The sequence below is a fragment of the Paralichthys olivaceus genome, chromosome 5, assembly GCF_024713975.1.
Source record: "Paralichthys olivaceus isolate ysfri-2021 chromosome 5, ASM2471397v2, whole genome shotgun sequence".
Taxonomy (NCBI): Eukaryota; Metazoa; Chordata; class Actinopteri; order Pleuronectiformes; family Paralichthyidae; genus Paralichthys; species Paralichthys olivaceus.
In genome coordinates this window covers 4643708-4661750 of record NC_091097.1, presented here as the reverse complement: position 1 = coordinate 4661750, position 18043 = coordinate 4643708, and the positions used below count along the sequence as shown (strand labels likewise).

General features: G+C 38.9%; 1 protein-coding gene across 1 annotated transcript; it reads right to left on the bottom strand.

Moving 5' to 3' along the window:
* Positions 1–698: 698 nt before the first annotated feature.
* Positions 699–9139, bottom strand: LOC109634142 (ectonucleotide pyrophosphatase/phosphodiesterase family member 7). Its single transcript, XM_020094438.2, has 5 exons — positions 8804–9139; positions 8232–8377; positions 6987–7616; positions 4779–5013; positions 699–2298 (listed from the first exon to the last, which is right to left on the bottom strand). The coding sequence occupies exons 1-5, from the start codon at positions 9036–9038 to the stop codon at positions 2231–2233; spliced, it is 1314 nt and encodes a 437-aa protein (XP_019949997.2). The 5' UTR covers positions 9039–9139; the 3' UTR covers positions 699–2230.
* Positions 9140–18043: the final 8904 nt, after the last annotated feature.

Here is an 18043-nt window from a genome sequence, read left to right as displayed (position 1 = left end):
CAATAAACGTGGTCACGGTTAAAGCGCCGGTGATAAGTCGAAATGGTGAAAAGATGCCATGCTGGTCCGAAGAGGAAACATCCGGAGCGGAATAACTTATTTTTATTTCAGTGTTGTGGTTTATTGACGTCCTTGATCTGGGGATGACCTACATCGACATCGACAAAATCAAATCAAAACAAAACGCATAATAAACATCACATTACATCCAGATCTATAACATGAGTATGAATCGACTGAACAAAGAGTTTTATATGATCAATCTAGCCAACTGTCTAATTTATACATTCAATAATGCGTAATCATGAAATGTGTTGTGTCATTTATAGAACGAAAAGTGAAGAACTCATAAGACTGAAATCTGTAGTCAATAAGTGTTAATCATTAAAATGTCGGTATTTTTTAGGATTCATTTGTTAAGGATGCATGGTGCTCATTTAAAGGCAGGTGATAAGAACTGATAACCCAGGTCTGTTGTTCTTGGCAAGCTTTTAAAATGTACACTAAAAAAATAATTAAACAATAAAGTTAATGCCGCTTTTATTTATTTATTACCAAACAATCTAACAAGGTCTGATAACTACTGCGTTTTACTACTACTAATTACCAGAACCAATATCATTAATATTAATAATAATTATTATTTATTAATCCATATTGATTTCTGACTTCAATAAATGACAAAATCAAGACATTGAAAACAATCTGTTTATTTGTGACAACACAAGGAGGCATATATAAGAGGTTTTAACAGAAACACTAAATGTGGCGATTTGCATCCCATGAAAAGAGTAAAACAAATCATTTATCCATTGATTTTACTCAGACATGTTGCATGTGTATTATATGCCTCTCTGCCATAGATCTACATCATTTAAAGATGCTGTTGGTTGTTTTGACTGTCCCAAATACTCACTATAGCACCGAAAGTGTATTAATGCTCTGCTGAAAATAGTCCCCCATATATATTCAATATTTCCTCCTGACTGCGTAAAGTTTGCTGTAGCCATTGATGAGTTATCAGTTTTAAAGATGTTTGTTTTCAGTAGGGTTTCGACTGCGTTTCATGTATTGGGTAGAAAAGAAAATACTGAGAGATGAACTAACACATTATTGGTTTTTGTCTTATCGTGGGTTTTATTGATAAATATACAAAATCGTTTTCCTTCAACTATTTTAAAACAGACACTTGTCATTAGATGGAGCTGTGGTGGTGGCCATGTTCAAGGACGAGTACATGTTAAGTTGATTCGTATGTAAAAGATCATAATGTGATTTGTTGTACAGATGGTAGAGACACATTTCTATCTCCTTAATTGGACTGATCCCATGGGCTTTCTGCAACTTGACCGAAGCCTAAACTGAAAGAACTCATAAGACTGAAATCTGTAGACAATAAGTGTTAATCATTAAAATGTGAGTATTTTTTAGGATTCATTTGTTAAGGATGCATGGTGCTCATTTAAATGCAGGGAATAAGAACTGATAACCCAGGTCTGTTGTTCTTGGCAAGCTTTTTAAAATGTACACTAAAAAAATAATTAAACAATAAAGTTAATGCCGTTTTGATTTATTTATTACCAAACAATCTAGTCAAGTGATATAATGATAATACACTTTCTTTTTCAACTTCAACTTTTTCAACAAAACCTCAATTGCACTTCTTTGTTATGAGGGTTTGACAGGGACATCTTCAGAATCATTGTCAAAAATGAAATGCACAGTGCTGTAAATTATTCTACGAGCCTTCTACAAAAACAACATCGACATTTTAATGTAGAAACAACATAATTCCAGTGTTTGGGTTAATGTGTATCCTTAATTTACTGGCAATGAAAATGGCAGAGACAGAACAGTATGATAGTCTTTTGAAAGTCGTAACCGGAAGTTCCGTGCGTGTGTGCGTCACTTGACACGACCGTGCGAATAGAGGCGGGCAACTGAGAACGAGTTTGAAGAATTGTGTCCCTCGGCAGATACCGTCGTCTGAGCGAAACATGAAGTACAGATAAAGTCGTGATAAAGTAATGCTTTGTTACAAAATCAGATCTAAAAACACAGTTCTCATTTCAGTACATACATTTGTTACTTTTATTTTTATGGTCCATTTGTATCAAATATCCTTGAAATTTGAAATGAAAAAATAGGCTACTTTTGAAATACTTTGTCATTAGTCTTTATGGTAGCGTTTTCTCTTGAGTATTTTGTTGGGATGTCACCGCAACAAAAACTACAGAAGAAATCCAGTCACTGCAGCGATTCCAATCAAGATGGTTGGCAGGAAATTCCTATTTTCACCTGAAAAACAGAAGAACACGTTCACATTTGATATTTATTTCCTGGAGGTTTGATGTTCATTTTGTTGACTTGATTTTTGTGAAACTTTACCCCAATTTATTATTTTTTTCCAAAGCACTGCCTCCTTAAGCACTAAACAACATGAACTCACCATATGATAGCGCTATAACAACTGCTTTACTTTTGCACAATAAGTAATAATAACAATAAAAGCCCTCTGCATGCTCTGAGCTCTGTTCACCACTTGAAGAGCTGTAATCATTATTTGTGATCAGTGTTTGCTGCAGGAAACATGAAAACCTTTGTGTGGGGAAAGACAATCTGGAGCCTAGATATAAAGTACGGTAGTGTTAAATGTAAACACTCAAATTAAGAATAAGTACCTACAAGTTGTTCCGCTATGCTTATGTAAATGTATTTGGTTAGTTATACCTTTAATATGTGTTAAACAGCTGATTTTGCAAAATTACGAGTTTTGCAAATAAAAAGACACAAAAATACTTCAAGTAAGGAATTCATACTATAATATCTCACAAGGTCTGATAACTACTGCGTTTTACTACTACTAATTACCAGCACCAATATCATTAATATTAATAATAATAATTATGAATTAATCCATACTGATTTCTGACTTCAATAAATGACAAAATCAAGACATTGAAAACAATCTGTTTATTTGTGACAACACAAGGAGGCATATATAAGAGGTTTTAACAGAAACACTAAATGTGGCGATTTGCATCCAATGAAAAGAGTAAAACAAATCATTTATCCATTGATTTTACTTAGACATGTTGTATGTGTATTAAATGCCTCTGTGCCATAGATCTACATCATTTAAAGATGCTGTTGGTTGTTTTGACTGTCCCAAATACTCACTATAGCACCAAAAGTGTATTAATGCTCTGCTGAAAAAAGTCCCCAATATATATTCAATATTTCCTCCTGACTGCGTAAAGTTTGCTGTAGCCATTGATGAGTTATAAAGAGTTTTAAAGATGTTTGTTTTCAGTAGGGTTTCGACTGCGTCTCATGTATTGGGTAGAAAAGAAAATACTGAGAGATGAACTAACACATTATTGGTTTTTGTCTTATCGTGGGTTTTATTGATAAATATACAAAATCGTTTTCCTTCAACTATTTTAAAACAGACACTTGTCATTAGATGGAGCTGTGGTGGTGGCCATGTTCAAGGACGAGTACATGTTAAGTTGATTCGTATGTAAAATATCATAATGTGATTTGTTGTTCAGATGGTAGAGACACATTTCTATCTCCTAAATTGGACTGATCCCATGGGCTTTCTGCAACTGAACAAAACATTGAGAAAATAATAATGAAGACAAAAGGGCAAATATGTCACTGGTCTGACTCTTGTTACTTCATATTTTCCCTTTTGACTTTGTGGCTTCATTTTTTCCCAGCTGTCCTGGGTGAAAATATCAGCCACCACATCTTCCATGTTTGTACTTTGTGTGTAATTATACTGAACTTTACCAAGTAGTTGTTTTGTGCCAATGCCTGATCAACGGGTATAAAATCTTAAAAATAACAATAAAAAAGAAAATATAACAATATGCTAGCACCAATGCAAGACATTCACGTTTTTCAGATAGCATGTTCTACAAGTTAATGATCTTAATTTTACCCTTTTCAGTGTCGTCAGTACGTTAAGATGTTACATACTGTCATGCTAATATTCACTACTTTCTTCACAATTTAAAATATATATTTTTTCCAAGAGAAATGTGTCGAGTGCATGCATAGTTAATGTTAAAGGTTTCAATCATTAAAATGTGACATGGCAGGAAAAAACAGCCGCAAAGCAAAGTTTTACTGCGACAAAACCAACAGCTCTTCATACTTAACAAAAAATAAAACCCCCATACAAGAACAACAAATAAATATACTGATAATAAAGAATATAGACAGTTGATTGCCTTGTAATGGCTCTGTGTCAGAGTTCTCTCTCAGCCACACAGCACGCTGTAATAAAACTACAGACATGACTCATGTGGAGCTGATTAATGATTGTCTACAAACACCCGGTCAAAACTAATCTCAGTACAATCGGCTGTGGACACCCACTGTCTCTGTCTTTCTTTTGAGAGATAACTTGGTGTTTCCATGGTTAATCTCTACTCGACTACCTCACCTTATCTTCAGTTATTATTCTGTCATATCTGTTGTCCTTGACATAGATCTGTATTCATCATGATCCTGAAAAGTCTCAATTCAACTTGGTGAAACCTTTGCTCAGCAGCAGACAGATCTTAGTTTTCGTCCTCCTTTCTGAATCTTTCTGGTCTGGATCTATTCTTTTAGTCTAAACCTGCAGTAGCTCTACCTCTGATATGGACTTACTGTACGTAATGTTGGAAATGATGGATGAATGGCCCAGTAATGAAGGAGCAGGTGTTGGAGTGACACACTTTTGAGGCCACGGGGGGAGGCTCATTAGTCTGATACAAACTCACCCTGAGAAGCGGCGCTCGTAACCAGCATGTGTTTGGTGGCATTCAGGTGGCCGTCGTTGACCTCCGGCTCGATGCCCAGGATGTGACACATCAGAGGGTAGATGTTCACCGTCTCGAAAGGTCCCACCACCAGGTTCTTGTGAAACGCCGGACCCACTGCCCTGAAGAAAGGCTTCATGTCCATCACTTGGTTGTCAAAGCCGTGCTCACCCTTGTGGAACTGAACCGGGAAATACTGCAGGGACACATGGGGACAGTGAAACAACTCATTCAACCCATAAAGATTAAATTAGACGGCTACTCTTCAGCCAGCGATTTTAGTAGAAGGAGATCATGCATTGGAGTTCACACATCTTGGCCTGTGCTCCAATGTAGACAGCAGAGGGAGCTATTGGCTCACTCTTAAGTGAAAGAGCCGTTTCCATACTGTAGAATGGCGCCCTGACTTTTCTTTGTTACGGATGAAAGTGGCTGACTGAGAATCTGAACCCTTCTCTAAAATTCCCATTTACATAACATACATACATTTCTTTGATCGTTTTGTTCTATAAGTTAAGCTTAATGGAAATAAATGGGATATAAATAGCACTATGTAGAAGACCCTGTTATCTGTGCTGTTATGTAAGGCTCTAACCACGCGTATCCTTCCCTGGGATCAAACTAAAAGGAGTTTAAGGAACCATAAAGAGGGAGGACAAAGAGTCCGATAATGCAGTGGTGTCTGTGGTCGGTCAAAAGACTGATGACCCACTTCATCAGAAGATTCAGAGGACTGATTATTTTCCTCGTCGTCAGCATATGAAGACGTTTTATGATTTCAGTAATTCACCCTGTAAATGAAGTTATGATTTGATGTTTCTCAGTACTGACGGACACATGCAGCTGCAAAGTTGAGTGAGTGAGAGTGGAGCCAAAATGAAAATGCTAATTTTGAATTTCGAGGCGTGAATAGCTTCATGAAGCATTTGAGAGCGCTGCATGTCATCAGCCTGGCCTGGATTATCCCAAGGACGTGCAAATTCACTTGATTAAAATTACAATGTACTAAGATTAGAATTTAACGCCTTGTTTCCAGTTAGAAAGAGTCCAGTTTAACCAATTTCTACAAGGAAAACACAGCTGTTAATTTTAGTATTTCTATTGTGAAAACTTAAGGGTATTTCTAGATTAACCAGACGGGATGTTCATATCATTTCCTTGGCAGTTTATCTGATTTAGTTTATCAGTGCCGGCCATTTAATGCCCCTATAACCAGTTAAGTAGGTCATAATTGACATGACTGTTAATTTGCTTGTTAATAAATGACGAATACAGATACAGCATCATGTGAAAATGTTGTAGCAGCTTTCTGTCTGTCGATTCACTGTAATGTAACATTTTGTTGCACTTTGTAACTTAGAATGTTGTTGGGCACAAATCACAACCGAACTTAACATTAACTTTTAAAGTGTACAGCAGCTGCTTTTTTCTCACATCGACTTCTGCAGACTTTCTGCGGACTCTATACGAGGGGGCCAGTCGCTGAAAGTCTGCAGAAACTAAGACACTCACTCGGACATGTGCGTTCCCACATACAGTCCCTGTTGAAAAAAATCGGGAGGACCTGCAGAGTGAAGAGCATGTCTAAAAGCAGTTTAAGTCTGATCACTGTTGCAGCCCCAAACAGTTATATAACAGTTTCTTAATTCAATGTAAAGGCTTAGTTATTCTCAACATCAAACAGACAGACCCTTCTGTCCATACTCTGCGTTCATTTTCTCTATATTTGTGATTGTCTTCTGAAAGATTGTTGGTTTGGATAAAACAGATGAAACGGAACAGTACCACAGGAAATCATGTGGGGGCACCGTAGCCAAAAGTTTAAGCAAGACAATCATAGGGCATTAGAAAGACATTTCAACAAAGAATGAATTGCCCACGTCATCATTTGTTTACAATGCTGCTGTTATAACTGTTTCTAAAGAGCTATATTATCACAAGCTGCCCCAGCGTCAACATGTCTGTTCTCAGAAACTGTCTGCGCTGGCCTCTAGTGGTTGTTTTGCTTCACAATGCCAACGTAAAGGCCGCATGGAAATAAGTTTGAAACACACATATTTGTTTTGTACATAAAGGCAGCATCAATTATTCTTAACTCATCTCTGTAACATCCACATTCTTTAACAAGCACGAGGTGAAAAGAAAAGATGATTTTATCTGTCCTCTCACCCCATTGATCACGTATCCAGGATCGGCCCATAAAATGATGGGAAGGATTCGATCACTTTTGGCGAAGTGGAGGTGCTCTGGCATATCCTCCTTCTTGTAAACATGAAGGTGTGGATGGGCGTCCTTTAAAGCTCTGTAAACCTTCTCCAACTTGCCCGGCTTTGGCAGCAGCATCCCAGAGGGCCCGAAATCCACCAAGTGAAACGACAGGTCTCTGAAGGAGAAGTCCGGAATGGTGGACAGGGTGATCTCTTTCACCAGACCATTGCGGTACACGTTGCTCATGCCGTGGTCCGACGTGATGATGATGTTGAGACTGCTGGTCAAGCCGTGTTGTTCAGCTGATTGGCGAATGTAGCCCACAGTTCTGTCAACTTGCTTGACCATCTTCCTGCGCTCTGGGGAGTCTGGGCCGTATCTGTGGCCTGTGCCGTCTGGCTCACCAAAGTACATGGACACAAAGTCCAGGTCCTGGTCTCTGAACCAGCCCATCACCTTGTTTGTATTCTCTTTCCACGCTGTCTCGTTCTTGTAGTTGTAAAGCAGTGGCTCCACTTCCCGCACCATAGCAACTTGTCCCTGGTAACTAGAAGCTGTGCCAGGAAAGTGAAGAGAGCCAGCTTTTAGGCCCTTGAGAGTGAGGAGAGAAAACACATTAACATCACTCGTGCTTCAATCTGCAAGGAAATCTAAGTAGTATATTTTCATGGATTTTCTGAAACCTATAACTGAACTTTACAGCTGTACCCATTTGCATAAGGTTTACCATTTGTCTGTGAAATACTTTGCAGTCTTCAGTAATTTTCAAACATGAACTCTGTCTAGAAAACGAGTAAGAGATTGTTTGGGTCAAATGTGTTCACAACAACAGGAAAATGTGAGGTGAGGGGTGGCATGGTAGAGCATGCTGGACATTTTCTTTCCAAGTTGTTGACTTTATCTGCGTCGTATGGCTCTGAGATATATTTATTCTGTCAGAAACCCCATCAACATGCTCACTCGCTCACTCTGACTTTTTACCAGGGGGCTGGCAGGAAAAGCTCCGGAAAAATGTCTGGAGCAACTGGCTGACATTTTGACACACAGCCCCTCTGTAAACTTTCAGGAAAACGTCCGGACCTCGTTGCATGTCTGAAAGCAGCTTAACTGTGGTGATCTATCAGAAATCATTCAGCAGGATTTTCCAGTCATTTTGTCAGACGAAATGGTTTCTTAGAGATAAGATGGAAATTGTGCTGCACACACCTGTTTCTGCGCTGTGATCCAGATCGGCAGAGAGCCATTGTCCCACCACTCATTCACAAACTGAGTCTGATAGTAGGGCTTCTTCTCCGAGGTGCTTGTGTTGAACCACATGTTGTGGATTACCCCGTGATTCTCAACGTAGCGGCCTAGAGTGGAGAATCACTGTCAGTCGGCTTGCACTCATTATTCATAGCGTGGCACATTCACATTAAGAATTCTATCAACTTAACAGGCTGAGTGGCATGACGCTTTTGGACAAGGTCTTACGACCAACTTCGGAGATTATAGGAATTTAATTTCAAGGAAGTTAAATTTCTTTTAGCTGGCACTGATGATTTGAGAGTCAAAATAAGAAAGGGAGCAGAGAATTCTTCCCTCAGTCATCCAAGCATAATCATCTTACTCAGCTATAAAAGCTGTTGGACTCTGGGACATTCAATTACAACTAATTCCCTTTACCCATGGCTTTTTTCTGTCCTCGCAAAGTAAACTCAGAGCGGTTTCCTATTCTGTCATGATATGCAGATCCCCTGCCTATTGGGAGCACTGTTGTAGAAAATGAAACTCTTTACCTGTCAAAAGGGTGAAGTGTGTAGGACTGGTGATGGTGATGTACGGAGGTGTGACATACAGGGCCTTGACTCCATCCATGGCCATTTGGTCAAGGTTCGGCGTGTCTACATCGCGGTCGTAATCCCACCGGAAACCGTCGAAAGAGATCAGCAGCATTCTCTGTCTCTGTTTGTTTGCCGGAGCACCGAGGGCGGACAGAGCCCACAGGAGGCAGAAACTTGCCGTCCACATCATGGCGAACACTGTCACTTCACAGATCTTGACTGACTCTTCTGTCCTCCAGCTTGAGTTTTCATGAAGATCCTCCTCTTGGCTTCTCACCTGGGGTTTCTCTAGGCAACATGTTCTGAGCAAAGTTTCAACAATTTATCTTATCTCTTAGATTGGACGGGCTTTATCTCAGCACTTTAGTGCGTGCAGCCCAGTGGTGTTTATGAGCCGATTTTACGGCTGGGAGTTGTGTTCACAGTGAATTTTCCCCGTTTTGCTCTTGAGGATTGCCAGTAAAACAGATTAATCTCCCTGGGCATCACGGCTGTTTGTTTCCCCCCAACTCGCTTGTTGATGCTTTCTTTCTGTTAGTCTGCCTGCCTGTCTGTGTGTTTTTTGTGAATAACTGACAATGGGGGAAATGACACTTTGATGGGTTTCACCTTGAGTTGGGATGGTGCATGATTGATCTGACACCAGGAAAATGAAGAGGAAAATGAGAATATATATCTTTTCGTCAGCCACCAGTAGTCTCTTGGGGAGAAAAGACCCTAATAGTCATATTCATTTTAATAACTTTAATGTTTATATTAGCCCCAGGATATTGTTAAAAGATCCTTTAAAATCTACATAGATTTTTTTCTTTTAGCAGTGGCCATGACGATGGACATTCTATTATAAATTAACCGCAGCCTCCTCTGTGTTCCAGCTCAGATCACACTCACTGTTCTTATCCAGATATTATTATATATCACTGCGTTGTGATGTAACCTTATCAACGTCCATCAAATTGCTAGACAAGCTCTTCAAATTTGTTCTTTATTGTGTATGTCCTTGGCAGAGGTTCAAGGGAATTGTCTAATCTTTATGGAGATAAGGGATAACATTCATCAGCTTTCATTTACCTCATTCATATTCATTAGCTTTCTCATATTAACTCTATATGCCCGTCGTCCACTGTCAGCAAGATTTGCGGGAGTGTTTTGGACTGCTGAGACCAGTGCACGTCTCATATCTCTGCTATGAGAACTTTATCAAACACACACACTCTCTCTCACTCACTCACACGCAAACTTTTTCTGGCAATCTCCACCCAGCACACAATCTCCGCAGGGATTTTCACATGTTCTTGGGGAAGAAAAGTAAGGTGTTTGACTTTAGCACTCCCTGCTGTCCATACACAACCAGTGCACTACACCTTCCACAGCTGGAAAACAGCTTCATCAGTGTGACAATGTGCAGTGATGATACACAAATTAGAAGTTTGTTCTCCCCAGGCTGGGCATAAAGTATCATTGTATAGCTTCTGCTATTATAAACTTTAATAACGCCTTGAAACCATCTGTAAAATTTGACATCCTGTAAATATCAGTAAATCCTCTGATATATTAAAAAAGACCTCTGATTCTGTCATTTGAACCTTAACATTCGCCAGAGAAAAATGAAAAGGAGTCAACCGAGGTCTTGCTTGAAAGGATTTCTGTTTACTTTTCCGTGTGCTTCTTCTGTTATTTTGTATTTGGGACTCTTTACTCCACACACTCTCTCACTTACTGCTGGTTTACTCATGTAATGGACGTTCCTCTCACCAGAAGCTTCATCTTTTACATGAAATAATAAAAATTACAGCAGTTCCAAATACAGTACGAAAGTCTGTACTTAAGATGGAACATCTCCACGTTAGCAGATGGGACATGGACCAAACTGGAAGTCATTTTTTTTTTCTCAAAGATGATTTCTGTCATTTCAGGTAGTTCTTATCACACCTGATGTTTGTGTTTCTGATAAGTTCTGTTATTTGATGATATAGAAGTGGGGTGAGCCATCTCGATTGACAGCTCAGACTTGCGGCAGGTTGAACACGTGTATCCACGACTCCACTCTGACCCCAAATTATGCCACCAGTGTAAGATGGCAGCCTTCATATCTGAGAAATTTCTGCTTCATCTTTGTTCTTGAGAGGAAGTGGAGACATCCATCTTTATCCACAGCCTATGCACAGTACATGGATGCACGGTAAATCATCCAATCAGAGAAAAACAACAATTAGTTCAGTTAATGATTGAAGCAGTTTGAGCAAACACACACACTCATGGCCACACAAGCTTTGAAAAAAATGAAAAGATAATACTTGTTGTGCACAAGAAGGAGCAGCTTTGATAATTGGCAAAAATATCAATAATAATAATATGATTATTGGAATAATAAAGTTATTAATTATTAATAATAAGGCGGGGCACCACCCTGGTATCATGGACCAATACCACACATAAATGACTATACTCATTCTAAAAGAAACACACATGTGGCACTGTGTGTGTGTGTGTGTGTGTGTGTGTGTGTGTGTGTGTGTGTGTGTGTGTGAGGAAAGAAAGGGGGGGTGAAGTAAAGATGGCGTGCCAGATCACGTTGGTGACGTCGTATCGCCAAATTCAAAATGGCGGCAGTGCCGCGTGATTCAAAAGAAGTAGGGGTAGAAGAACAAAGGATCAGATGATCTTGTGATTCTAATCACAGACTGGCAATCTATGAGTGACGTGGCTCAATCTTACTGTATATCCCCTGAATGTATACAAATGTGATTTAGTATTTATCCGTGTCTGAGGGAGTGTGTGTAGGGGGAAGAGATAAAGAGTTATGAAGATGGCACACGAGACCACGTTGGTGACGTCGTGTTGCCGAATTCAATATGGCGGTTAGACCGCGTGGTTTAACCATAGACTGTATATAAAGATGGTTTAACAAAGGGGAGGTCGAGAACAACAGACTAGAGATGGGATTTATGGCTCTTTGGAGGGAGCCGGATCTTTGGGATCCGTTCATTTCAAAGAGCCATTCAAAAGACTGGCTCATTTTGCTCATTTTTATATTTATTCACTTTTAAGAAGTAAGAAGAATAATTTCAAACTCAAATTTCCCACCAATATTTGAGTTTGAATTATTCTGAAATATTGATTATAGCTTCATTTGACATGTGTGGACAAGATTTTAAAGCCTGATATGGATTCATTGTAAATATTCCACTGCCATATCCCTCTGAGTTGACAGTGAGATCACTATTTACCCTTTGTATAAAGTGTGTGTATGTGTGTAAAACTACTTTGACTTATGTTATTCATGCAACACCTAAACACTTATAAATACACAATGAAAAACAAAGCAGGCTACAATGAAGTTCCATGCAAAAGCTTTTAGGGCAAAATGTCCACACAAGAACATTTTTAACAAGACAGAAAAACTCAAAACAATATTTTAAAATTATATAATAAAGGCATATAATCAAGATTAAAGGTGCTGTAAAAAAAAACTAAGTTGTTGGTCAGTAACACCATGTCTTGTTTTAGAAAATTTTTGAGAAAAACGTTTTACACAAGTTTTAACAGTGGGGTGTTGAGTTTTAAAATGCCTTTGCAAATTGTCTGTGGAGCCAGACTTAAATGAAATTATCTTCTGGCAAATATTGCACTTAGCCTTACTGTCTGCCTCAAGCGAAAAGTGCATCCAAATGCTGCTCCTTTTTCTTTGGCTCATTTGGCAGAACGACGACGCATGTTATGCAAATATTGCACAAGTTGTTGCGCTTATTTGTGTAAGTGCGTCTGAATGTGTGTATGTGTAGCATAAACGAATGCGACCACAGCCTGGCCAGAAGCTGAAAACTCTAGCTCAGGCTTCTGGAGTTATATGTAGGCCCTCCATTGTTCTCCTTACTTGACTTTAGATCCAAACATACTGAAGCTATTTCATCATGCATCAGAGAGCATTGAAACATCAATAGAACACATGCATATTGTTCCAAAATCAATTAGTAATTGGAAACATTAGGAATGAGAGAGGGGCTGTGTTCACTCTTTATTGAATATATATGTTTGGTATAACCTTATGCTGTCCAAATAATACATGGATTTATAATAACCATAATATTAATAATATGGCAATAGTTATAATGATAATGAATAATGATAACGATAAACCTCTCAGCTCAAAAATAAATCAGAACAACAGTAGCTTAATAACAGTTGTTGATGTGTCAGTGAGCATTTCTAATATGTAGCAGGAGTTTTTTTTTTCCACATCGGTGCAAAATGACATGATTAAAGTGTATATTGGATTAATGCAACAGGTCTAAAACCACCAGTGTTTTATAAAACAGTTGATCTAAATGTGTGGGCCTCAGATTGGATGTAATTCTCGTTCCATTAAGGTTGTTAATCAGAAATAAATCAGCAGCGATGGAGACAATCAAGAGTTTGTTCCAGTTGCGCTGTCCTCAGATGCATCAGTGCCACATTTGGGTGTAGTTTAATGAGTCTTTAGTCCTTTGAGATCAACATAAAAACACAAACACCAAAGGTTTTTTAAGACTTTTTAACCACAGAAAATGTAAATAAGTGCCTCAGTGCTGTATGTAAGTAAGGATTTATTATAATATTTGTGCATTAGGCCTAAATGTTCCCAGAGTTGTATCAAATTATGTTTTTCTTTAGATAAAATACTGCCTTGAATGTGCAGAATTCCTTTTAAATACTTGAAGTCAGAAAAAGTTTTATATATCGCAACATTTCCAAGGGTGGAGATACTTCAGATGTGTCAGGTTAAAAAACATTAACGATCTCATCTCACAAACAAACAAACTGTTCAACATTTGAATTTCCACAACACATATAAAACGCTTACTCTTAAATCAGAATTTCTGATGAAAAGAGGAGTCAGAACCAAATGTAAAAAAACAAACCACCACCATCTCCTTTATAGGAGGAAATACATTTTTAACTGCATCTGTATTCTGCTCACTCCGCGTTTGAATGGCAAACTGTTTTCTCTCCCTGCTGTGACTGGAAGTAGACCATCAAGTTCATGCCAGCGTGCTGAAATCGATGTGTTTTGAATTGTGAGCAAACAAACTTTTGATGCATGAGTGGCTCATTATCGGGTTACATGCAAGTAAATCCAAGCGTAAAACTTCAAACCACAGGAAAACTCCACTGGAGGTGTTATTATTTTCCTATTAGCAAATTACATGTTCAGGATGAAACGTCCATAACAAAATTGGACGTGATATTCATGATAAACAAATCCTCTAGCTGATTGTTCTGCGATATACTGTGTGTGTATATATATATATATATATATATATACACAAATAAATACTACATTTTGGTGATATTGTTTTACCAATTTTAGATGTCTACATTTTTACAAAACCATTTAAGGATAACATTTGAATGCAGAGCCCCTGGTTTGGGGTATTTTACCTGCTCAGCACCATACAGCAGTCGGAGACGTGAGGACAAAGCAAAGCACTGAGCAGCTTTCATTGGACTTCATCAGAGAGTGAATATTATTATCAAGTGACCAGCAATCTCAAAGCCCATTGGCTATCGTTTGACGATGAAATAACCTCTGGTCTGCGGTGCGTAGACAGTGGATGTCCAGGCCAAAACTCTTTATTCAGTTTTTCATTAGCCACACACTGTTTACAGTCCGATGAGTCCACAAAGACACTTCTCCACAAAACACAAACATTTTTGCGGATCTCCATTAACAGTAATCTGCATATGAATGCTGATGAATTAAAAAGATGATAGCCGATGCATTTCGGTCATTGGTCACTTGAATGATGCTACTCTAACTGCATGTGTTTGTTTGATTGTTTGTTAAGATTGACACGTTTTTTAACAACATGACAATACAAAAAATCAACATACATACAAGCACCTGCTAACAGCTTCAATAAATCATCCTAAAAGCTAACGTTGTGTCAATGCTGTGAACACAGCTGGCTTCCCGCTGCTCCCCAGGTGGTCAAAGTGTTAGATACTGCATGTATATGCAAAGAGGAAAGTATGTCCTTCACCAGTGACCTCCTCTACAGGCTCCATTAGATGTACTGTTCCAACACTTAGTGAAAAGCTCCTTTATAAACCTAAGCACCTCTTCACTGCCGACTTCCTGCATCAGCACTGAGTGTTTCCATTGAATATAAATGGAAAATCCCTAATGGTAGCACAGAACATCATACATACGCCACATCTCCACTCCTCAATATTTAGCATGTTGACAGTTCTATCGATTCACAGTGGATCAGGCCTACAGCCTCCAACAGGCTCACTCATGGAACAGTCATTTCAAATAATGAAACCGTCACTGCCCACATGCATATATGTTCTTTATGTTGGCATGGTTGTTAAGCAACATTCACTAGAGGTCAGCACGGAGACGAGAGAGGTAGCTCATGGTCCTGCACTTCTCTTACGCTTCCATCTCACTCACTTTTAATTCCTGTCCAATCTCCTCCCTGCTGTTCTGGAGTAACTCTTTGTCCCTGTGCCGGGGGAAGTCACATCATGTAAACGCCTGTAGTTTCTTACCAACTCGCAAAGTCTTTCTTCAAAAAGTTCCGCTGCTGTTAAAATATTTTTCTTGTGTCCTATGGTCATCTCACTTGAACTATATTGGCTATACTGCCCCCCCCCATGTTTTCCCTTTGGAACTTCTCTGTTCTGTCTGTTTTGTATTCAAGGTCCAGTGTGTAAGATTTAGGTGAAAGGGAACTATTGGCAGAAATTTAATGTAGAATAATCCTCATGATGTTTTCACTAGTTTGTTTCATCTAAATTGTCTGAATTGCAGTTTTCTTTACCCCAGAAAGACCCTTTATATTTAAATACTTTTTACATCAAGGGGGTCCTCTCTACAGAGGCCGCCATGTTTTGTACATTAGTCCAGACTGAACAAACTAAACACCTTTTGAGTTTTTCATGACAACTGAAGCTACCACAGCTTCTTTTTCATGTTTGGAAGATGAGGTGTGAGGTGAGGGGTGTTCAGCTGCAACATGCAACTTCAACACTAGATATCACTAAATTCTACACACTATCACTTTAATCCTTAAGCTTTCAGAATTGCACAAATACGGATGAAATGAACTCAGGGAAGAAGAATATGTACATTTCCAAATACATATCTAGCGTTGAGCTTAACTGAACCTTGAGGGAAACAGGGAATCTGTATAGATGGTATGACAGAGGGTGTGGATCCTGCGGTGTGACGGCTGCAGTGAGGATTCGTTCTCACCTGTCAAACCATGCTGATACTGAAAGAAGTTGAGGTGGGTTGGAAAGATTGTGTGTGTCAGTGTGTGTGTATGTGTGATGTGACTGGCCCTGTGCGGTACACACCCACATATGGTCAACATGTGATAACAGCATGATGCTCAGGGCAGCACTCAGGGTCGGAGCCTCATTGCACGGCGAACCTACACAGGTGAAACTATGTTTTAACATAAATTGAATCTATTTCATTCACATGTAATGTTATTGTTGCTTGTCATCGTCTTGTAACAGTCAAATGTCCATGTCAGCACTTCATCAAACTGGATTTATACTCACACTGACCTTGGCTTGTGCGTCTCTACCCTTGGACAAAGCCTATATGTGAGTGCGGCTCCTGTTATGTGCGTCTACTTTGATTTGATAACAAGGAGATTAACATTTAGAAAGGGTGGCTGTCAGTTCCAGCTGAATGGCACAGTGTATGTAACATACTGTATTCAAATCGAACAGCAGAATTGTGACAGCAGATATTCCCTTTAATACAGCAACTCTTCCTCCAGCAAGCCACTAGCAGGTAATCATCTTCTTTTCAGTCCACCTGCATCCTAAATCTAACAGTTGTTAACCTGCAGTGTATCAGCTTTCCTCTTCACTAATTCCTCATTCACTCTCCAAACACAATCTGTCAAGTAAACATGACTTTTCTCTCTTTGTTCTTCAGCGAGGATCAGTCTCCAGCAGTTATTTAATGGCAAATCAGAAAGTGGAAAAATTTGAGATTTAGATAATAATCAGCTAAAGGCTTCACCATCAAAGATTCCAGACAGCGTATTATTACCATGTCAATGGCAAAATTACCAGGTATGATAAGATTGTCTAAACCAACCTGGGATACATAATTATGGATATTTTAAATGGAAACTCAACATTTTGTGGATACATTTAACTTTTTGTTCATGAATATTTTGATTGACTGTTTTCATGCATTAAAAATCAGTGCTTATTGTGTATTTGTATTGACGTTTAATTTATGCTTCTGAAATTCAAAGCACAGACTCACTAGATGTCAAAGGCTGCTGAGACCTTGAAATACGAGAAATAAAGCCTCCACTAGAGGCCCTTTGTATTAAACATGTTTTTATCCTCAGCGGAGAGTAGTCCTCCCAAAGAAATACAATACTATGTCCTGCTTGAGTTACATACATGCAAGGTTTTTTGTAAAATCTGAATCTATTGTGAGCTGTTTTTTTTAGATCTACATCTTTACTACGTACGGTTGTATATAGAAATATATCATCTTGCCCTATAATTAGTCTAAAGCACTGCCAAATTAAACCAAATAAACAACATGCCAACTGTAAAGCTAAGTATCACAGTAGCTTGAGATGTACAGGTTGTGATGAGGCTGGAACTCCTGCCTGAAGTGCAAAAGGTTTATCCTGGGGAGCATGAATGCTCTACTATGGCAAACCTTGTATTATATTTCGATTGTTTTTAGAAATATTTGATGGTGATGCTTTAAAATCAGCCTCCCCTGACGTGCAGGGCAACAACACAACAACATACCCTCAAAGAAAAGAAAACATATTTGTGTTAAACTGCACTGCAGTTGTGGCTCCAACATAAATCTGTAGTGGTATAACCAATATAAAGGTGAACTCATGAATGCTCTCCGAGTCCTCTCTATCGTCCTCTGGTGGCTTGCTGCATTACAGGCCAATAACCCAGCCTCCTCCATGTTAATGGATTTATGTTTCTCAAAGATGGTTTCTTTCATTTGAGGTATTGTTATCACACTGATGAATGCTCAAGTGTTCATGTTTCTGGCCCTTTGCTGTGTGTCTTCCCCCCTCTCTCTCCCAATTTCACGCTTGCACTGTTCTGTCAAATTAAGGTGAAAAAAGCGTAACAATGCAGTTGTTGATGACCATCTTAATATACAGTCTCTGGTACAACAATGACGAGTCAAGATGC

Excerpts from the sequence above, each read along its gene's own strand:
- LOC109634142 (XM_020094438.2), bottom strand. The coding sequence starts at position 9,038 with ATGATGTGGACGGCAAGTTTCTGCCTCCTGTGGGCTCTGTCCGCCCTC. Across the intron at positions 8,378-8,803 it reads ACACTTCACCCTTTTGACAG|GCCGCTACGTTGAGAATCAC; the intron begins GTAAAGAGTTTC and ends TCTCCACTCTAG. Across the intron at positions 5,014-6,986 it reads CTGGATACGTGATCAATGGG|TATTTCCCGGTTCAGTTCCA; the intron begins GTGAGAGGACAG and ends GTGTCCCTGCAG.